Genomic DNA, 20,573 nt, shown 5'->3' with positions numbered 1-20,573 from the left:
TTCGGGTAAGCCCACAGCACTACGATGCCACTATCTGGAATTAGCAATCTATAAAACACAAACACAAAGTAAACACACATGGGAGCTCCTTCCTTCCTTCCTCTGACCTAATCGAAACACAACAAGAAGAGATTATAAAATTAACCAGACAGGGTTAATTAATCAGTTTTCAATTTTGCAGAATAAACTTAGTTAAGGCTAATGTGTTCCTGATGTCTGGTCTGCTGACTAGACATTAGCCGTTTGTTGTTGGGACATTAACTAACAGAACACATGGTGGAATACAGGTAATTATAAAGGGAAATGGCATTCCTATCACGTGGAATCAACTGATGTGAGCTTTCAGTGATGACAGTGTGGGTCTGACTCATGAATTAATTTATTATTGGTTGACCTTTGTAGATCGAGGACTTGGTTGTGATGTGCCTGACTGCTAATTAGTGTGTTTCTAGTAATTAAACCATGTCTTATGTACTATCATTAAATCAAGTTGGTATACACACTGATTGCTGATGTTTTAATGGAACATTATTATATATTGTGGTTCCAAATGTCCTAAAAATGAAAGTACTGTGTTAATGGCTTGGTTCCACTGTGTTGTCTACATTGGCCACCATGGAAAAATGTATTCCCCCGGCAAACATGCTAGTGGTAGTGCGATGGCCTTCGGCTGCTTTACTGCTTTTGGATAGCTGTTTTTACTTAATAAATTAAAGCAACATTGAAAAATTGCAATTTGTCATTTATGTGGGTTAGCTCTGGCTAATATTAAAATTTGTTTAGCAATCTGAAACATTTAAGTTTGATAAATATGTCCCCCCCCCACCAGTGTTTCCTGTTCTGACTTGTTCAAATATTATTCACATTTTCTGGGCAGTAGCACCTCTCATTTAGGACAAAGCTGCAGCAAATCAAGTGCTCTTCTGCCAGTTTCACAATTACCCAGCTAAGAATAAATTAGCAACACAGTATGTTGGTTAGCACTGTTACATGATGGCAAAAAGGTTCTTATTTAAATAGTTGGGGCCTTGTGTAAAGTTATTAACCCATGCTTGCATAGGTTTTGGCCCAAAGCAGGAGCGATCTTTTTCCATTTGCATTCCACAATTCATTTGGGTGCACGCTGGAATATTACCTTCAAAAGCAAACAATATTAGTTAAATGGCCTTTGGAGTGTCTAAGAATAAATTTAAATGAATAATCTCACATTTCAATATAATACAGCGTTTTTTGTCTCAAATCTGAGTCAAAGGAGCTTGCAAAGAAAAGCGTCTGGACTTCTTTAAGTTGCTTGAAGACGTTTCACCTCTCATCCGAGAAGCTTCTTCAGTTCTAAGGTCAAATGGTGGAGAGTCCCAGATATAAACCTAGTGGGAGTATCCCCCCACAGAGGGACAAAAGGACCCCCTGATGATCCTCTAATCGCCTGAGCCAAGGTGTGAAACTGGGTGTGGGTCCCAATCAGCCAGAGTTTCGGGTGTGTTCATTGTGAAACCTGGCCCCACCTTATCATGCGAATTCCTGAGATCAGATGGCCCAGGATGTGAGTGGGCGTTAAGGCGTCTGGGAAGGGAACTCAAAACTGGATTATAGATGGCAGAGAGTTGGTGTCGTAAACCCCCGCCTCTGTTCAAAGATGGTCGCTCACAGTGGACATAAATGGCTTCTTTCACTCCTCTTTCAAACCATCTGTCCTCTTTGTCCAAAATGTGAACATTGGCATCCTCGAAAGAGTGTCCTTTATCCTTAAGATGCAGATGGACTGCTGAGTCTTGTCCTGTGGAGGTGGCTCTTCTGTGTTGTGCCATGCGCTTGTGAAGTGGCTGTTTGGTCTCTCCAATGTAGAGGTCTGGGCATTCCTCGCTGCACTGTACAGCATACACCACATTGTTAAGTCTGTGTTTTGGTGTTTTGTCTTTCGGGTGAACCAGTTTTTGTCTGGGTCTGAAATGCACCGGGATGTCATGCTTGGAGAAAACTCTCCTGCCTCAAATCTGAGGCAAAGGCTCAATATATGACTTGCAGAATTTTCCAAAATATGTTAAAGATTTTTGCACTTGTTCTCAGGCTGTATTTAGTCTGCCTCAGTGGTTTCAACTTGGTTAAACAGATGTTTGAACAGGCCTCAGGGGTAGCCCAATAAAATCACTGTGGCCCCTCAATTGAATTCTATTGATACACTGTAACTATGAGTTAGATTAAACCATATAATTTGGTAATGAAAACTAGCAAACTCAATTTAGTAATTTACTTCACAGTTATTTAGTACTTCTGTAGTGATCATGGGCCTGTGCAGGTCAGACTTTTTCCCTCTCAAACAAGGGCATTCATCTCCCCGCTTTGTCCTGACCGTCTTCTGCTTTACCAGGACAGATATTTTAGCACCTTTATAACATAGCATATATGGTTGTACGTTGCATCCAAAAGTAAGAGAGCTGATCATAAACAAAGCAGAAGGTCTTGGTATGTAGTTTTAGCTGCCATATTCGACTCTGTTCTCTACATCTGGAACCCATCCACATACTGCATATAAAAAGTGTGTGTGTGTGTGTGTGTGTGTGTGTGTGTGTGTGTGTGTGTGTGTGTGTGTGTGTGTGTGTGTGTGTGTGTGTGTGTGTGTGAGAAAAGTTACAAATCTGGTTGCTCAGAATACTTGGTAGATGAGATGTTTATTTACACAAGCCATAAAACACACACACAAGCTTGTGCGCTCAGTGCATTCAATTTCATGTACAGTACTTAATTACAGAAAAATCCAGGTAGGTAGCATTCAGGTTTGACATTACATTTGCTGTCTGTCACACAAGCTGATACATATCACAGGCACACTGACGCAAAGACTCACATACACACGCTCATTCTCAAAATCACAAGAGAACACATTGGCATTAGTGCACACAGAAAGAACACATTACCACTGACAGGAAGCAGTAAGTCTCTGTCGTAAACACTGAACATATTGAGCCTGAGCTAAGAATCAACAACATACCAGCAGAGGCAATAAACTGCAGATTTTAACAACACAACGGGCAATTCTCACAGTGATGCTCACTGAATCTTCTGGCCTTTACCACACATTTCTGTGAACATTTTTCCACTTTGTACTCATTTGAGCACCAAACTATTTCAATTCCTAAACCCAGTCACGTCAGTGGGAGAGTTTTCCCTTTTTTTGAGAGATAATGGCAGGAGAGCAGGCAGAAGTTTGCAGTAGCTTTATTTTATTCCCCAGGGTTCCTTTAAAAGAAAGATATTGTGTAATTCAACCACATATAACTTTTTATCCCATTGAAAGTCTGCAAAAAAACAAAGTGGAGAATACTACCCACATTTTCCAAGAAAATCAGTAGTCATCTGATTTCAGCTGATTTGCTAAAAGTGACATCACTGTTGTGTAATGGTGGGTGGCTGATCAGTAAAGCGCGTGAGCTGTGTAGGCTAACTGCAAAATGATTAATGCGGGGTACAATTCTTAAGGACCTGAAAGGAAACTTACATTGGAAACCTTTGCTTTATCAGCTGAATTTCTAAGAGGATCTTAGCTGTGAGCCCTAATTTAGAAAGATGTCTTGTTTCAACACCAGATTGTTACTGTAGGAGACCCCCCCCCTACAATGTCTTAATTTTGTATGAGCAAGTCAAGTTGCCATATTAGGCTACTTCAGTTACAGTAAAGTTTTATTCAACCGTATTTTCAATTAGAAAATGTGTGTCAACGTTAGATAGAAAGAACTTTGAGAAGCACAGAAAAACTGCTTGTGTGAATGAGGCAAGTTTATAACATTTAAATGGACTGTTTTTTCTCTACCTGAACACTCAAAGCACCTTTCCATTTAAAGTTACAGTCTTTCCACACTATAAAAATAGAGATAAATTCAAAGAAATCATTAAACGCCCCAAACTATGAAATTCATGTCCATGAAACTTCTGAACACAACTGTTTATGGAAAGCTAGAAGATGACCCCAAATAGGACATAGCAAACACAAATAAAACAAAAATCACATCATCGGCTTAGAAGGTGGAGTTGGGTAGAGATGAGTTGGATACATAGCAACTTTAGCCAGACTAAGACCCAATAAATGGCGTGGCGTGGTTCATATTCGCCAAACAGGTGTGTAAAAGGGTATCATCTCAAACCAGCTGATGTAGATGTAGGGCTAAAGCTCAAGACTTCAGATATTTGTCGTGTAAATATTTATAATGAAAACTTTGAGACAGGATTTATAAATGGCCACTGCATATTCTTTGTATTGTGCATAAAGATGCATTTGCACGTGTATTTAGTGAACTGCTGCCAATAACTGTTTGCCATTACAGTGATAAATACTGAATGTAATCAGCCATTTCTTTACAAATCACGCAGCTGACATAATTTAATCTACAGTATCACTTAAGGCAGAAAAGGTATGTTTATGCTATAATAGTTAACATATAAACCTACCTGGTCTGGAAAATTAACTTGATCACATTATTTTTAATTGTTTTGTCATTAATAAGACCCACTTTAAAAAGTACCCTAAGTTCATAAAGTGCATCAAAAGCATTACAATAACAGCCACGTGTCATGAGATTATTGATCCGCTTTTCCTTAACAGTTTAAGAAGCTTAAATCAAAATACATTTGCACATGAAACCTTGTTGTTAATAACATGGTAGTGTATCCTGTATACTACACACTATACATAAAAAATAAATACTGTAGCTCTCTACCTTTTTTGGTTAAAAGATAGCTTAATCTAAGACTCTGTAGGCATCCTGCCCTTTGACTTTTCTAACATCAATCTGGCAGCCTAGATTAAAGTACGAGGTTTAGACTCTCAGGGTTGATAAGAGAAGTATCAAAATACCAGTGATCAATATTTGTAACGCACTTGCACATTGTCTATGACATCACTGCCAAACTTTAGATATTTCCTTTCCCATCAGCAGCCATTTTTCTTTCATTCATAAAGAATGCAAGTCATGAGGGAGACAAAATCTCCGGAGAAGTCAGTGTGCATTTAGCTGAAATGCTAGAAGTGTATGGAAATGCCCACTAATTGGCAAGAGACGGCCCGAAACTGATAAGGCTGCTTAGAAGTTCTTATCAGCTTGATGGCATGGACCATTACCCAAAAGAAACACTGCTGTGACCCAGCAAACTTCTGCAGCTTCGGTGCTCAGGTAGGACAGCGCACAGTCTACTTTCATGTCCAGTAAACATAAATATCAAGTGATGGCAAAGCACTGCTGCAGTCACATATTTTTTACTGAATCAATTCGCTCCGTGTACAGCGTTGGCCGAGACAGTTCTAGTTTGGCATTTTCTTTAGCCAGCGATGATTTAAACACAGATCCTCTCTGGTCTATCAGGGTGGACTGGCAGACAGAGGTCCAGCAAAAGTGCTGAACACCAGGGGAGAGTAGGATGAAGACCCAGGGGTCGACGATGGAGTTGACGGAGATGAAGCGGAGAGCAATCAGGTCTGAGGGATGATCATTCTCGCCATTGTAGTTGATGTACACTCGAATCTGAGGGAGGAAAGAGGAAGCAAGGAGTGAGGATAGAGAGATTATGAAGATTCCAAGGTACAATCTCAAAGCGAACATCATGAGAGAAAGACACACCACAGCTAGCATCCTGGTTCCAAATCAAACATTAAGCCTTTAATAGTAAACCATCACATAAAGACAGTTTGATATAGGGGGCTGAATTTGACTTAATTTTAATTTAATGCTGCCTGCATGTGGAAGGAGTTTGGAATCATCTTGACAGTGAACAGTGCAAAAGCCAGCCAACATCCAAAGAAGAAATTACAAGAAAGCCAATGTTGTAGAATAAAAGTGGTAAAAAAATACTACGAATGTTCATGTTTCATGTTTTTGCATTATTGCTCTAGCTAGCAAAATCACATCCGCTTATACTAGCCCATTTATTTATTTATCTATGCAGAATCTGTGGCTCTACTATATATTGATTATTTTGATTATTGAGGAAATACTGTTGGGACATCTAAGAAACTGGAGACTTTTTCTTTGTTTCTTCCAGCGAGATTAGCATGATAGCAATCAATCCAACGGCGAAAATGTTGCTGGCGAGTGGACTAGTGCGAGTGCTGTAAATTTTTAAAAAGGTGGAGAAATGGTCTCCACTTACACAAGAGGCTGAGGATAGAAGCCCAGATCTAAACTAGATTACATAATAACCAATGATAATTTGGGCTCAGTTTATCTTACAACCTGATCTCATTATGCATAGTTTTAATTGTTTCGGTTTTAGTCTGCATAACTGATTTCTCAAAAATAAATAGCACTACAATTTATCCCTAGTAATGCGCACACAAGATATTTTTACTAACTAATGTTCTACATCAGGAAGAATATTTAAATTTCTTGCAACTCCCAAATATGGGCTCTCATGCTTATTCACTCAGTTTACAGACAAAAATAACAATAAAATGAAAGTATTCTTACATATTTCAGTTTTTTAGCTCATCCTACCAATAATTCAAGAAATCTCCACCATTTTCAAAGCACATAGATACTTCGGGCCGTTTGGATAAACAGACCAAATATTAAAAATGAAACTCCGTACTTTCTAACGTAAAAACCAAACTAAAATCACACTCTAACTACTCTTGTGGTAGTTCATGATGTACTTGTGTCCCCCCGTGTTTTAGGACAAATTTTCCTTTTTTTTTTTTACGTTCCAGGATATAAAGTTCCCTCCTTTAACTTTGTTTGCATGAAAAATATTTCTCAGGCCAATCACATATCTACTGATATAGTTAACTACTTGGTTAAGGTTAGGTAATAATAAGCAGTTTGGTTAGCTGTACATGGTCTGGATAAAAATCCTCTCTAAAGAGTCTCAAACATATGATCTGCAGGTAGGAAACATGCTTCCAACTGAAGCACCTTTTAAACTCGACTGAGTTCAAATTCAGATCTTTTCCGTTTTTGTAAGCTCACCATATGATTTTCATCTGCCTCGGTCTACAACCTCCAACCTTGTTCAAAAGACAAAATCAAAGAAAGGTAGTAGAAAAATTGATGTATTATAAAGTACTTGAGCTTTTAAATACAGCTGCTTTCATTAGCACCCCTTAGGCCAAGAATGAGCATCAAATTACACTAATTAGTTCCTCCTTTGCAGCTGGAATGTCAGTGAAATCAGCCACTGCATTTATTGGCAGGAAGAAGCAGTAAATTCCCTCAGCACATAACCACAAGGTTGAGAACCAGCATGTTAATACAATCCATGGAAGCTGTGACTAGTCTGCAGGTTTAGAAATGACTGCTACTCTCTCTCAGGGATCGAGGGGAACAATATACAGTTAAAAGGATCAAATAACAACGGACAATAACCTCCTAATATTTTACATACTCGCTGTATTCCCTAACAGTGCTTCTCTTATTCACTTCCTGTCCTCCACCCACCCTTTTCTCTTTCTCTGAAATTCTTTTTTTTATTGCTATCTGCAAGTTTTTATTTAGCGCTTTCTCTTTTGCTTTCCACTCTACATTTGTGTTAGCACCTATGAGAGCACTCAGATTATCACCTGGAAATAAGGAGTAATTTGCATGAAAAATTTGCAAGAAAAATCAGCATGTATTTCAAAAATACAAATGATGAAGGAACAATGTGAACAACCTTGGAATAAAACACAAAATGTGCCTTTTGCGTGTTCTGTTCTTTAAGTGCAAACCCCAGTGCCATTTTAAACAAAGCCAGATGGGATCATTACTCTGATCAGTGACAGCCTTCACCATGTGTGAGAAACGAGAATGCGAGGAGACAGAAGTCAGACTTTCACCGTGAGCCCACGTTTCTCTCACAGCACCAACAGGAAGCGTTGTTGTGAGTCTTTGAGGGTATTGATCAGAGAACTAATGTCATCTGTTTTAGTTTCATTTCGAAGAGCAAAATGTTACACAGCTACAGTGTATGCTGAGCAGATACTGAGTCAGAGGTGATGACATTATTAATTTTGCCCTCATGATATCGTGTTACTTATTAATGTTGGCTAGCGTTTTCACATTTTAATGCGATCACAGATAACCACATCATCTGTCCACGATTTCATATCCGCAGAAAAATGTAATATGATCTTGCCATGTGGCTGTGTGTATTTGATATCCTGACTGTGGTCTCACATTACAATCTGGACACCCAAGAGTATATACAGTATATCACTGTGTCCTTGGGAATCTCACAATCATTTTGCAAACATGAAAAACCTTAAATATTTATTCAAGCCCCACCTTCTTGAGCTACAGTCATTATTAGAGAACTGCTCAGTGATGACAGTCACAACATCAGATCTTATCAGTGAAAAGGGTAGCAGTTTTATCACTTTAAAATACACTTGGCTTGAATGCTAACGTATGACTCTACTTTGAAGGCAAACCTCCATCTTCAATGTGTGCTGCACTTGATAATTTGCACTAACATTCGGCTAGTATTTGCAGGCCAACATGAAAAACTACAGGCAGCTATGGCAATCTGCTAGGAACCAAAGCAATGACTAGGAAGTTTTTGGTGCAACTACTTCTTTGCATCCAACTTCACCCAAGCGACCGCCAAAAACCAGCGAGCGGTGGTAAAAAGTCTGATGACTCAGCCACTCAAAATTGTTGCTGCATAATAGCTGAACATGACTGACATGAAGATGCAGTCTGTCCAACAGAATCACAAACTTTTTTTCTATTAAAAAAATACAGAATAAGTTTGCATCTAAATGATGCCATCAAGTCACCATAATCATACACCCTAACTAACAGCTTTGCATGGTAAAATTAGCAGTTTTGTCAATGTCGTCTGGTGGAGTTCAAGAGTTTGACTTGTTAAGAAGCACCACCTGAAACCAGGAAAAGCACTGAAAATGTTCAACATATAACATACATTTAAACTGATATCAACACATGTAAGTTTACTTTCTTGCTAGAAGGCAATACTGCATCGTTGATGGTGTTAAAAAAGACTACTATGGGTAACATGTAATTAAAGCGGATTATCCCCAACTAAGTGAAAACAATTTACTCAGAGAATATGATAAAAATCTTTAAATGGTTCTATGGACTGAAAAAAGGCAACCCAGTTCTGGAGATATACATCATCGAATACATATTTTATTTTATGTCTCTCCAGTAAAAATAAAACCACCAAAATTTGACTCTTCATGTATTTGGAATTTAGCAAACTTACAAATTTAGTAGGGGAACAAATAATTATTTCCCCCACTGCGTTCTACTGTAGCCCAAGTAGATTTCCTTCCTCCCTCATGTCCCTGTTTACCCTCGCTGTACCAAAAGTCATGCATTTCACTGAGTTGCCTGTTGAGGCAGTGAAGAAACCTGAACTCAGTGTCTTGTACCTGCCTACAGAATTCTACATCTGGCTGCAGTTGTCTGATAGTTGATTCTCATTAACACAATTAGAAGCTGTCAAAATGTTCAGTTTTACGGCATCCTGTGATGATTACGCTCCTCATTACTGTTAAAGACATTTTTTTAAAAGTCCTGTGTATGAATAGCTTATGTTACAAAAGCACTAGAAATTTTAAGTGAGTGGATGTGTGACAATTTGAGGGATTTACATAACGATCAAATAATAACTGTTAAATTAATAATACTCCTTGAGGAACACTCTCTGAAGGGCTCTGCTTGTAAGAACACGGTTCATAAAGTGGCTTCCGCCTTGGCGTCGTCTGCTTTTTATATTGTGGCTGATATTAAGTTAAGTATAATGCACAACTTGGCAGACACTGCAGAGCTGAAGGTTATGACTCCGTATTTCAGGTCAGAGCTGAGAAGCAACAGCACACGGGATGGCACTTTAGCACATAACCGATGTCTGCAACTAAGTGCATGGCATCATATTTTGCTGGGAAAGCTACTCATTTAGCATTTGAAGAACAAAGTGACGCTTAGGAAATCAAATGTTTCTCATATGTCTACTTTGTAAACATGCTATGCTAGTCAGAAATATCATATAACAAAGTCTAACAACATAGAGGTTTTGTTTTTGGTGTTTTACTACCATCCCCTGAGCAATCATCTGTGATATTGTTACAAGTGACATTTCTAATTGCACTTGGAAAGACAGATACTCATGATCTTCTCATTACAGCCTGAATCCAAATTGCTTTCTGATGACATTACTGATAAAATCTTAAAGGTTGCTTCCAGTTACCAAGCATACTGCAAGTGAAGCTTGCTGTTTGGAATGATAACTTGACCTTAAAACATAACTTCTATTTGATGGGGGGGGGGGGGGGGGGGTTGGATTGTAGTCCTGGACATTTCATTATCTACTCACTATTTAAATGACTCTTAAGTATAATAAAAATGACAATGTTTATGTGTTAGTCCCCGTAGGGGAATTATTCTTCTGCATTTAACCCATTCACCCAGTGAAGCAGTGGGCAGCCACCAGTGTAGGGACGGTACCTTGCTCAGGGGTACCTCAGGGTAGCTGTTCAGTGGATTTGAACCCCCAGCCTTCCAATCATGGGGCAACCACTTCACCTACTGAGCTATCCCTAAATATGTGAATCAATATGTGATGGAAGAAATCATTAGGAAAAATATAGCTTGGGATCATAAATAGCTTTATAAATATCTTGGATTGATTTATTTTTAATTTAATAATTTCGTAATTCAGAGTTGTGGCAGTGCAGAAGCCTGGCCAAGCTGTAATAAACCCTTTCACATAGGAAGTGGCATGTGCTGTGCTGCGCTCTGAAACCCAGTCTTTTCTATGGCTTGTGCCATGCAGTTTCCTGCTGTTTTGAGCAAAGCATAGCATAAGTTTGCCGGGCAGGGAGCACTTGTGGAGGCGTGGCTCAACACAAATTTCTGGCTGATCATTCAACATAGCCGTTAGTGCAGTGCATGCTGGAAAACACCCTGAAAAACTCACCAGTCTATTTTATTCATGCATCCATCCATGCATCTATCCATTCATTCTCTTCCGCTTATCCTTATCGGGGATAACTTTTCAGACACAATTTCTCTGCTGTAGCTGCTTAGTGGCAAAGTGCCTAAAGATACCATTTAAGTTTTCTGATATGTAGACAAAACACTGGTTTATCCCTTGAGTTACAGTGGGGCAAAAAAGTATTTAGTCAGCCACCGATTGTGCAAGTTCCCCCACTTAAAATGATGACAGAGGTCAGTAATTTGCACCAGAGGTACACTTCAACTGTGAGAGACAGAATGTGAAAAAAAAATCCATGAATTCACATGGTAGGATTTGTAAAGAATTTATTCGTAAATTAGGGTGGAAAATAAGTATTTGGTCACCTCAAACAAGGAAAATCTCTGGCTCTCACAGACCTGTAACGTCTTCTGTAAGAAGCTTTTCTGTCCCCCACTCGTTACCTGTATGAATGGCACCTGTTTGAACTCATCGTCTGTATAAAATGGGGCAGGGATAGCTCAGTAGGTAGAGTGGTTGCCCCATGATCGGAAGGTCGGGGGTTCGATTCCCCTTAACAGCTACCCTGAGGTACCCCTGAGCAAGGTACCGTCCCTACACACTGCTCCCCGGGCGCCCAATGGCTGCCCACTGCTTCACTGAGTGAATGGGTTAAATGCAGAGAGCAATTTCCCCACGGGGCTCAATAAAGTACAATAATGTACACACTTTCTTCTTAAAAGACACCTGTCCACAGCCTCAAACAGTCAGACTCCAAACTCCGCCATGGCCAAGACCAAAGAGCTTTCGAAGGACACCAGGAAAACTATTGTAGACCTGCACCAGACTGGGAAGAGTGAATCTACAATAGGCAAGCAGCTTGGTGTGAAAAAATCAACTGTGGGAGCAATCATCAGAAAATGGAAGACATACAAGACCACTGATAATCTCCCTCGATCGGGGGCTTCATGCAAGATCTCATCCCGTGGGGTCAAAATGATCATGAGAACGGTGAGCAAAGATCCCAGAACCACACGGGGGGACCTGGTGAATGACCTGCAGAGAGCTGGGACCAAAGTAACAAAGGTCACCATCAGTAACACACTACAACGGCAGGGAATCAAATCCCGCAGTGCCAGACGTGTTCCGCTGCTGAAGCCAGTGCATGTCCAGGCCCGTCTGAAGTTTGCCAGAGAGCACATGGATGATACAGCAGAGGATTGGGAGAATGTCATGTGGTCAGATGAAACCAAAGTAGAACTTTTTGGTATAAACTCAACTCGTCGTGTTTGGAGGAAGAAGAATACTGAGTTGCATCCCAAGAACACCATACCTACTGTGACGCATGGGGGTGGAAACATCATGCTATGGGGATGTTTTTCTGCCAAGGGGACAGGACGACTGATCCGTGTTAAGGACAGAATGAATGGGGCCATGTATCGTGAGATTTTGAGCCAAAACCTCCTTCCATCAGTGAGAACTTTGAAGATGAAACGAGGCTGGGTCTTCCAACATGACAATGATCCAAAACACACCGCCTGGGCAACAAAGGAGTGGCTCCGTAAGAAGCATTTGAAAGTCCTGGAGTGGCCTAGCCAGTCTCCAGACCTCAACCCCATAGAAAATCTGTGGCGGGAGTTGAAAGTCCGTGTTGCTCGGCGACAGCCCCAAAACATCACTGCTCTCGAGAAGATCTGCATGGAGGAATGGGCCAAAATACCAGCTACTGTGTGTGCAAACCTGGTAAAGACCTATAGTAAACGTTTGACCTCTGTTATTGCCAACAAAGGTTATGTTACAAAGTATTGAGTTGTATTTTTGTTATTGACCAAATACTTATTTTCCACCCTGATTTACGAATAAATTCTTTACAAATCCTACCATGTGGATTCATGGATTTTTTTTTTCACATTCTGTCTCTCACAGTTGAAGTGTACCTCTGGTGCAAATTACTGACCTCTGTCATCATTTTAGGTGGGGGAACCTGCACAATCGGTGGCTGACTAAATACTTTTTTGCCCCACTGTAGGTAGTTTTGTATGCTTGAATGATTCATAGGCCAGTGTTACGTGGCTTAACTAAAAAAAAAAAAAATCAAAAACAAGACAAGACAAAAAAAAAAGTTAAAAAAGGAAAGATGTGAATATTTTAGCAAGCCCCTGTACACAAACTGAAGTGCATCATCTTTGGCTTTAAAATAGGCAGCAGCTTCACAAAGGCACTACAGAAATTCCTGTCTACACATTGGCATCAAAGCAACCGATAATCTACTGCAATGTTTATGAGTATTGCATTTCCACCACGTGTCCACAGAGAAACAGTTACATTTGCATATGTATCAGACTTCACACAATAAACAGTATCGGCTGTGGGTGACATTTTGATACACATCTGATAAGACAGCAGTTTTTCAGCAACCAGGCTAAAAAAAACAAAACAAAAAACAGTTTTATCTTTCAATCAGTACTCGAGATCAGATAAGCTGAAAAGAGATGCATATACATGAGTTGCATATCAGTCAAACCGCTAAGCCAGTACTTCGCTTTCCTTTTGTAAATAGCTAAACATTGTCTCTAATTTTGTATAAGTGGAACGTGGTTTGTGTTCTAGGGGGTCTGAAATAGTGGTAGTGTAGTATTAAGGTAATGTGACACAGTGTGAACCTAATAACAAGTACTCTAACCAAAATATCACTATTACCAAAGTGTATAAAGGATATAAAGTGTCAAAAAAGACTAGCCTGTAAGCCTGCATGACCAACAATGTAGCACAAAAACTGCAGTGACCTAATCAGGCCGGTCACAAATAGTAGACAAGGGATGTTAAACATGTGGTCTGGCGGGCAGAACCAGACAGCTAAGAGTCAGTTCAGTGAAGGGTCTTGCAATTGTGAAAATTGTAGGCATTGAAGTAAAAAAAAAATGTATTTATTTATTTATTTTGTCTACGGAAGGAGGCGTTGACCATTCCTATTGGTCCCCACTCCCTGCTGTAATTAAGTGGGAGAAGGGACATATTTAGGGATGGGGAGAAAAGGACCCCAGTGCCCATCTGACCCCACCACAGAGAAAAAAACTACACCCGCCCTAACATTCAGTCAACTCCCAGACTACATAAGACAATAAACAACAAGGTTAAGTCCATCCTCCACCTCTGGTAGATTCATCCACCTGTAGAGTGGTCTCCTCAAAAGAAGAGACAAAAAAAACTGAATTGGCCATGAATGGCTCCTACGGATTCAGTTCAGCCCAAACAAACTGATGAACAAAGGTCATTTGCAGAACAACACTCCATTGTCACTTACCACTAGTGGTAGTGTACAGATGATAAAGGTAACGGTCATGACGACCATCATGGTCAGATGCTCCACCTCCTCTGACATGGACAGAAGCTTGCGCTCACTGTTGGATCTCATTGTGGACATCACTGTGCCATTTCTCCTCCGGCGCTGGTACATCCTATACAGCTGGTACACCACAAAGGCGTTACACACTACAATGGCCACCACGAGCACCAGCATAAAAGTGGCATACAGAATGGCATAGGCTTTGTTCTGTGGTTTCACTGCATTCATGTCAATGAAGCACCATGTGCCCGGGCAGTATTGTACATATCTCCCAAATCCAGCAAAAGGGAGGAGACAGAATATTATGCACAACAAAAACACCAGCAATACTGTGATGTATGCACACTTCTTGGTGACATGCCGGCTGTACAGGTAGGGGTACCCAATGGCAAAGCATCTTTCTAGTGCTGTAGAGAAGAGGAGCAACATGGTAGCCAGGCTGAAGAAGGTCATACTGGCACCAAAGTACGAACACAAGCCGCAAGTTTTAGGCCTCATACCAATCAGGGTTAAGTTGCGCGAGTATGAAAGCAGCACTAATGGGCTGACCAAACAGGTTCCAGTCAAGTCCGTAACCACCAATGATGTGATGAGGATGTGGAACAAGCTGCGCTGCCATGTGCCTCCACTCCTTACGTTCCTGCGTCGCCGTATTTCCAAGATCACCAGGGCAGCTACGTTTCCAAAGATGCCTATAGCAAACATGGAGGCGCTGACCAGGGGGTTCGCAGGAGGGTTAATGTGGTGCTTGAAGTGGCATGTATCGTTGTCTACATCTATCCTTGAGCAGTTGCTTTCACCCATCCTGTTAAACCAAAAATAGGAAAAGAGATCTGTGAGACGTAGTCTTGACAACAAATTTTTTTTTCACTATTATTAGCTTGATCAAAATGATTGGTGAAAAATGTCTTAACAAAATACAACTCAATTGATATAAGTACTTTTAACAGAGTTCCAAATAACACTAGCAAAATTGTATATGGGAATTATTATCACACTATCAGTATGTATTATTTACTTTTAAGAAAACAGAAAGAACTAGACTCCGCAATGCCTTTCTTTCACTGTACCACCGTGGCCCTCATCAGCATACAAAAGTACAAAGAACCAACCATGTTTAGTATGAGCCAATGCCACGGTGACAGTATATACAGTCTGGTACAACAACTTTGCAACAAATTATTAAGACCTAGAAAGATTCAATTCAATTCAATTCAATTTATTTATATAGCGCCAAATCACAACAAAAGTCGCCTCAAGGCGCTTCATAGATACAGAGAAAAACCCAACAATCATATGACCCCCTATGAGCAAGCACTTTGGCGACAGTGGGAAGGAAAAACTCCCTTTTAACAGGAAGAAACCTCCGGCAGAACCAGGCTCAGGGAGGGGCGGCCATCTGCTGCGACCGGTTGGGGTGAGAGAAGGAAGACAGGATAAAGACATGCTGTGGAAGAGAGACAGAGGTTAACAACAGATATGATTCAATGCAGAGAGGTCTATTAATACATAGTGAGTGAGAAAGGTGACTGGAAAGGAAAAACTCAATGCATCATGGGAATCCCCCGGCAGCCTACATCTATTGCAGCATAACTAAGGGAGGATTCAGGGTCACCTGGTCCAGCCCTAACTATATGCTTTAGAAAAAAGGAAAGTTTTAAGCCTAATCTTAAAAGTAGAGATAGTGTCTGTCTCCCGAATCCAAACTGGAAGCTGGTTCCACAGAAGAGGGGCCTGAAAACTGAAGGCTCTCCCTCCCATTCTACTTTTAAATACTCTAGGAACAACAAGTAGGCCTGCAGAGCGAGAGCGGAGCGCTCTAATAGGGTGATATGGTACTACAAGGTCATTAAGATAAGATGGGGCCTGATTATTTAAGACCTTGTATGTGAGGAGCAGGATTTTGAATTCAATTCTGGATTTAACAGGAAGCCAATGAAGGGAAGCCAAAACAGGAGAAATATGCTCTCTCTTTCTAGTCCCTGTCAGGACTCTTGCTGCAGCATTTTGGATTAGCTGAAGGCTTTTCAGTGAGTTTTTTGGACATCCTGATAATAATGAATTACAGTAGTCCAGCCTGGAAGTAATAAATGCATGAACTAGTTTTTCAGCGTCACTCTGAGACAGGATATTTCTAATTTTAGAGATGTTGCGCAAATGGAAGAAAGCAGTCTTACATATTTGTTTAATATGTGCGTTGAAGGACATGTCCTGGTCAAAAATGACTCCAAGGTTCCTCACCGCGTTACTGGAGGCCAAGGTAATGCCATCCAGAGTAAGAATCTGATTAGATACCATATTTCTAAGATTTTCAGGGCCGAGTACAATAACCTCAGTTTTATCTGAATTAAGAAGCAGAAAGTTAGCGGCCATCCAGGTCTTTATGTCTTTAAGACATTCCTGCAGTTTAACTAATTGGTGTCTGTTATCTGGCTTCATGGACAGATAGAGCTGGGTGTCATCTGCATAGCAGTGAAAATGTATGCTATGTCTTCTAATGATACTGCCTAAGGGAAGCATGTATAATGTAAACAGAATTGGTCCTAGCACTGAACCCTGTGGAACTCCATAATTAACCTCAGTGTGTGAAGAGGACTCTCCATTTGCATGCACGAATTGGAGTCTATTAGATAGATATGATACAAACCACTGCAGCGCAGTACCTGTAATACCTACAGCATGTTCTAATCGCTCTAATAGGATATTATGATCAACAGTATCGAACGCTGCACTGAGGTCTAGCAGGACAAGCACAGAGATGAGTCCACTGTCAGAGGCCATAAGAAGATCATTTGTAACCTTCACTAAAGCTGTTTCTGTGCTGTGCTGAGCTCTGAAACCTGACTGAAACTCTTCAAATAAACCATTCCTCTGCAGATGATCTGTTAGCTGTTTGACAACTACTCTTTCAAGGATTTTTGATATGAAAGGAAGGTTGGAGATTGGCCTATAATTAGCTAAGACTGCTGGGTCTAGAGATGGCTTTTTGAGTAAAGGTTTAACTACAGCCAGCTTGAAGGCCTGTGGTACATAGCCGATTATTAGAGATAGGTTGATCATATTTAAGATCGAAGAATTAATTAATGGCAGGACTTCTTTGAGCAGTTTTGTAGGAATGGGGTCTAAAAGACACGTTGATGGTTTGGAGGAAGTAATTATTGAAGTTAACTCAGAAAGATCAATTGGAGAAAAAGAGTCTAACTTAATATCAATGGTACTAAGAGTAGCTGTAGATAATATTACATCTGTGGGATGATTATTGGTAATTTTTTCTCTAATGATAAAAATTTTATTTGTGAAGAAGTTCATGAAGTCATTACTAGTTAACGTTAAAGGGATGGTTGGCTCAAAAGAGCTCTGACTTTTTGTCAGCCTGGCTACAGTGCTGAAGAGACAGGATACCAAGATGGTGCTCAACAAATTCAGTTAGATTAAAATAACTAAATAAAGATACACTTTTGTATGTAACATGTTACAAAGTTACAAAGTAACGTGATTACAAAGTAACGTGATTACAAAGTAACGTGATTACAAAGTAACGCTTGACTGTAATCATATTAGAGTTTTCTATAATGCAGTAAAGTAAATTACTGTACCAACTGCATTATAAGGCTAACACAACTTCAGCTCTTTGCAAGCACCTGCACAGACAGCATGCAAACACAAATCTAGCCAAGAACCCAGAGTGATGATAAAGCCGAGTCCATGATGACTCCAGCACAGTAACCAGGCCCCGAATTTCCACAGTGATGGGCCATCAGCCTGCAGCCTCCATTTCTACCTGTTTTTGTTTCTAAAATAGAATTACTGGCGATTCTACTTTAATGTTTAGGCTGGTTTTCATCTTTGTTTGGCTTTGTGTTTATAAGTAAAATGTAATTATGTTTTACAGAGTAACGAGAAAGTAATATGCCAAGCAGTCAAATTACTTTCTCCAGCATCTAATTTCATTCCATAGTGCATTCTTTTAAGTCGAGTAAAGAGGAATGTGTAATGCAAGTGTAATACATTGCAAGAAAGGCACTTTCATACACATATTATGTAAAGAACTCAAGAGATTGGGTCTCCAGAGCTATGTAGCCCTAAAAAGACCACTTATCAGTGAAGCTAACCAGAAGAAAGGCTTCAATTTGATAGAGAGTGAAAATATTGGTCTCTACACCAGTAGAAAAAAAGTCACATAGTCTAATGAGCCCAGTTTTACCCTGTTCCAACTTTTCCATGAATTCATTTCTTTCTTCCCTGATTCTGTGGCTATATCCCGAAAGCTACATACTATCCTTTTAAATTGTGAAAGAGTTGTTCGGGGGGCTCAAGACATCATTTTCACATACTGTGGCCACCACTGACTCTGGACCTTCACATCATTCAGAATCTTTAGGAAGTCCATGTGTGTCCATGTGACATCATAAAAGCTAAAGTCAGGTCAACGATATAATAGAGTGTATGATGACAAATAAAATGAAAGGGCATGATAGATTCCCCTCCAGAGAAAAACAAACATGCTACATAACTCAACTACGCCCAGTCATAGTCATCTTTCATGTTTGCAGTTGCTCATGTGTTTTGTGGGTGAAACCAAACTGCTGGCAGTTGAAGACAAACTCAAGTCTGTGCAAAGGAAAAACTAGAGGCCTACAAATCTCTTATCCAGGACTTTTAATACAAAGATTTGTTGATTTATGGGTGTAATGTAAATGATAAAATACTGTCTTTAACAACGGAGCAATATCATAAAATATACTGAACTAACAGAAGTAATGCATGCAGCTCCAGCAGGTGCCTCAAACTCTGTGTCACAGTTGTGGCTTAATAAGACAAGAAAAAAGAAATCATGTTTTCGTGTACTAAACAACTCGACAACTGCATTAAAACTGTTGGTTTTAATGTTCATTTTAACATAATGAGGGAACATGAACCTCAACACATGATCTTCACTGCAAAGCAAATTGAATTCTGACTCAGCTTTAGGGAATGCTCTAAGCGCTAAGTTCCAGCAGTTTCAAAATGACTTTCATTTGTTTAACTTCCGCTCACTGGTCCAAGAAAATCCAGTGTTGGCTGCCAAGAATGTTTACTGGTGTCATTTAAATTCACACCATTTTGACTGAAGCCAATAACGCTGATAACACATGGCGCACACTTGATGTTTGTAGGACTTTGTCTGACCTTACTGACCGCACGCATGCTGTGCGCAAAGGAAGATCCCCCCTCCCATTTCTCCTTTTTTACATTTGCAAAAATTCCACTAGTATATCTTTTGGAATTGTGAAACCCAAAGTTGTTCCTCTTTTTCCTCAGCAGTTAAGAGATATCAGCTGACAGGCAGAAAATCAGAAAGTGTATCTCAAGGTTTCACACAGTTACTTTTACAACGGCTGTGCTGATTTTTCAAAGTCTACGTCTGCATACTAATATTGCACATTTGCGCCGTTTGCATGACTTTCTGTGGGTGTGATTGCCTTCACTTCCACTGGATGTGTAACAGGCTCACTTGCTGTGACTGATTACGCCCGCTGTTACTTTGGGCTTCAGATGCTCCTGAACTGATTAAACAGCTACAAAAACAACGTCGGGAGTCTGAAAGATGTGACCAGGTTTTGGTTCTTGGATGAAGTTCTTTGCAGATTTTTCATGACGTCAGTTTTTGACAGCTATTTAAAAAATTCTGGAAAAATGTGACTTTATTAATTAACACGCTTTAATGAAAACAAACAAGCCGGCTTCCGTTTAATTTAATATCGATGACTTCTTGTAAACAAGACACGGCGGTTTGCTGTATGGTTTCAAAGTATTTATTTAATTGGTAAAAAGATGTTTGAAGCATGTGACGAAGGCTTTCAGTTACATCATTCACACTCAAGAAAACAACGCGACTGTCCCTCACAGAAGCAACACACATCCAAAAAAATTAAGTTCTCACCTGCTTTTTGACTTTCCTTCACTAGTGTAGAAGTTTGTCGTTTATCAATGTCCCAGTCGAGTCGCAATGCAGGTAAAAACACAAGAAAATACCCACCGTATATTCCCTCTTCTTTCACTTACGGAGCCGCTCTGGATTCAAGGTAAGTTGGTGCGAGAGCGAGGCGCGCGCTGCTGTGAGAGTCAGGCATGAGTGGACCCGGGTAAAGGGAATCGTGCGGTGACGTCACACCCAAAAGGTCCACCCACGCAGTGAATGCGTGCCCGTGCAAGCCTTACCTTAAAAATACTGTTAAATAGAGCTCACTGTGAGTTCAGCTGCAGAACAGTCTTTGTTCAGTTTGTCTGTCAGACTGCAGTCACGTGACGGGGATGATACTTCCCTGTTTAAACAAGTCATGTA

At 40.2% G+C, this 20,573-nt stretch overlaps 1 protein-coding gene across 2 annotated transcripts; it reads right to left on the bottom strand.

Moving 5' to 3' along the window:
• Nucleotides 1-2,652: 2,652 nt before the first annotated feature.
• ptger2a (prostaglandin E receptor 2a (subtype EP2)) lies at nt 2,653-20,489 on the bottom strand. 2 transcript variants are annotated; one of them, XM_085448026.1, is made up of 3 exons: nt 20,268-20,489; nt 14,207-15,053; nt 2,653-5,513 (listed from the first exon to the last, which is right to left on the bottom strand). In XM_085448026.1, the coding sequence occupies exons 2-3, from the start codon at nt 15,050-15,052 to the stop codon at nt 5,238-5,240; spliced, it is 1,122 nt and encodes a 373-aa protein (XP_085304152.1). In that variant the 5' UTR covers nt 15,053; nt 20,268-20,489; the 3' UTR covers nt 2,653-5,237. The 2 variants fall into 2 exon arrangements, with proteins under 2 accessions (XP_085304152.1, XP_085304151.1); XM_085448025.1 differs by having other exon boundaries at nt 20,172-20,488.
• Between the last annotated feature and the right edge of the window lie 84 nt (nt 20,490-20,573).

The sequence above is a fragment of the Copadichromis virginalis genome, linkage group LG23, assembly GCF_057382275.1.
Source record: "Copadichromis virginalis isolate Kocher_CV1m ecotype Utaka linkage group LG23, C_Virginalis_male_GT1.1, whole genome shotgun sequence".
Lineage (NCBI taxonomy): Eukaryota > Metazoa > Chordata > Actinopteri > Cichliformes > Cichlidae > Copadichromis > Copadichromis virginalis.
Note: the sequence above shows the minus strand (reverse complement) of the source record. Positions and strands in the feature narration are given on the sequence as shown.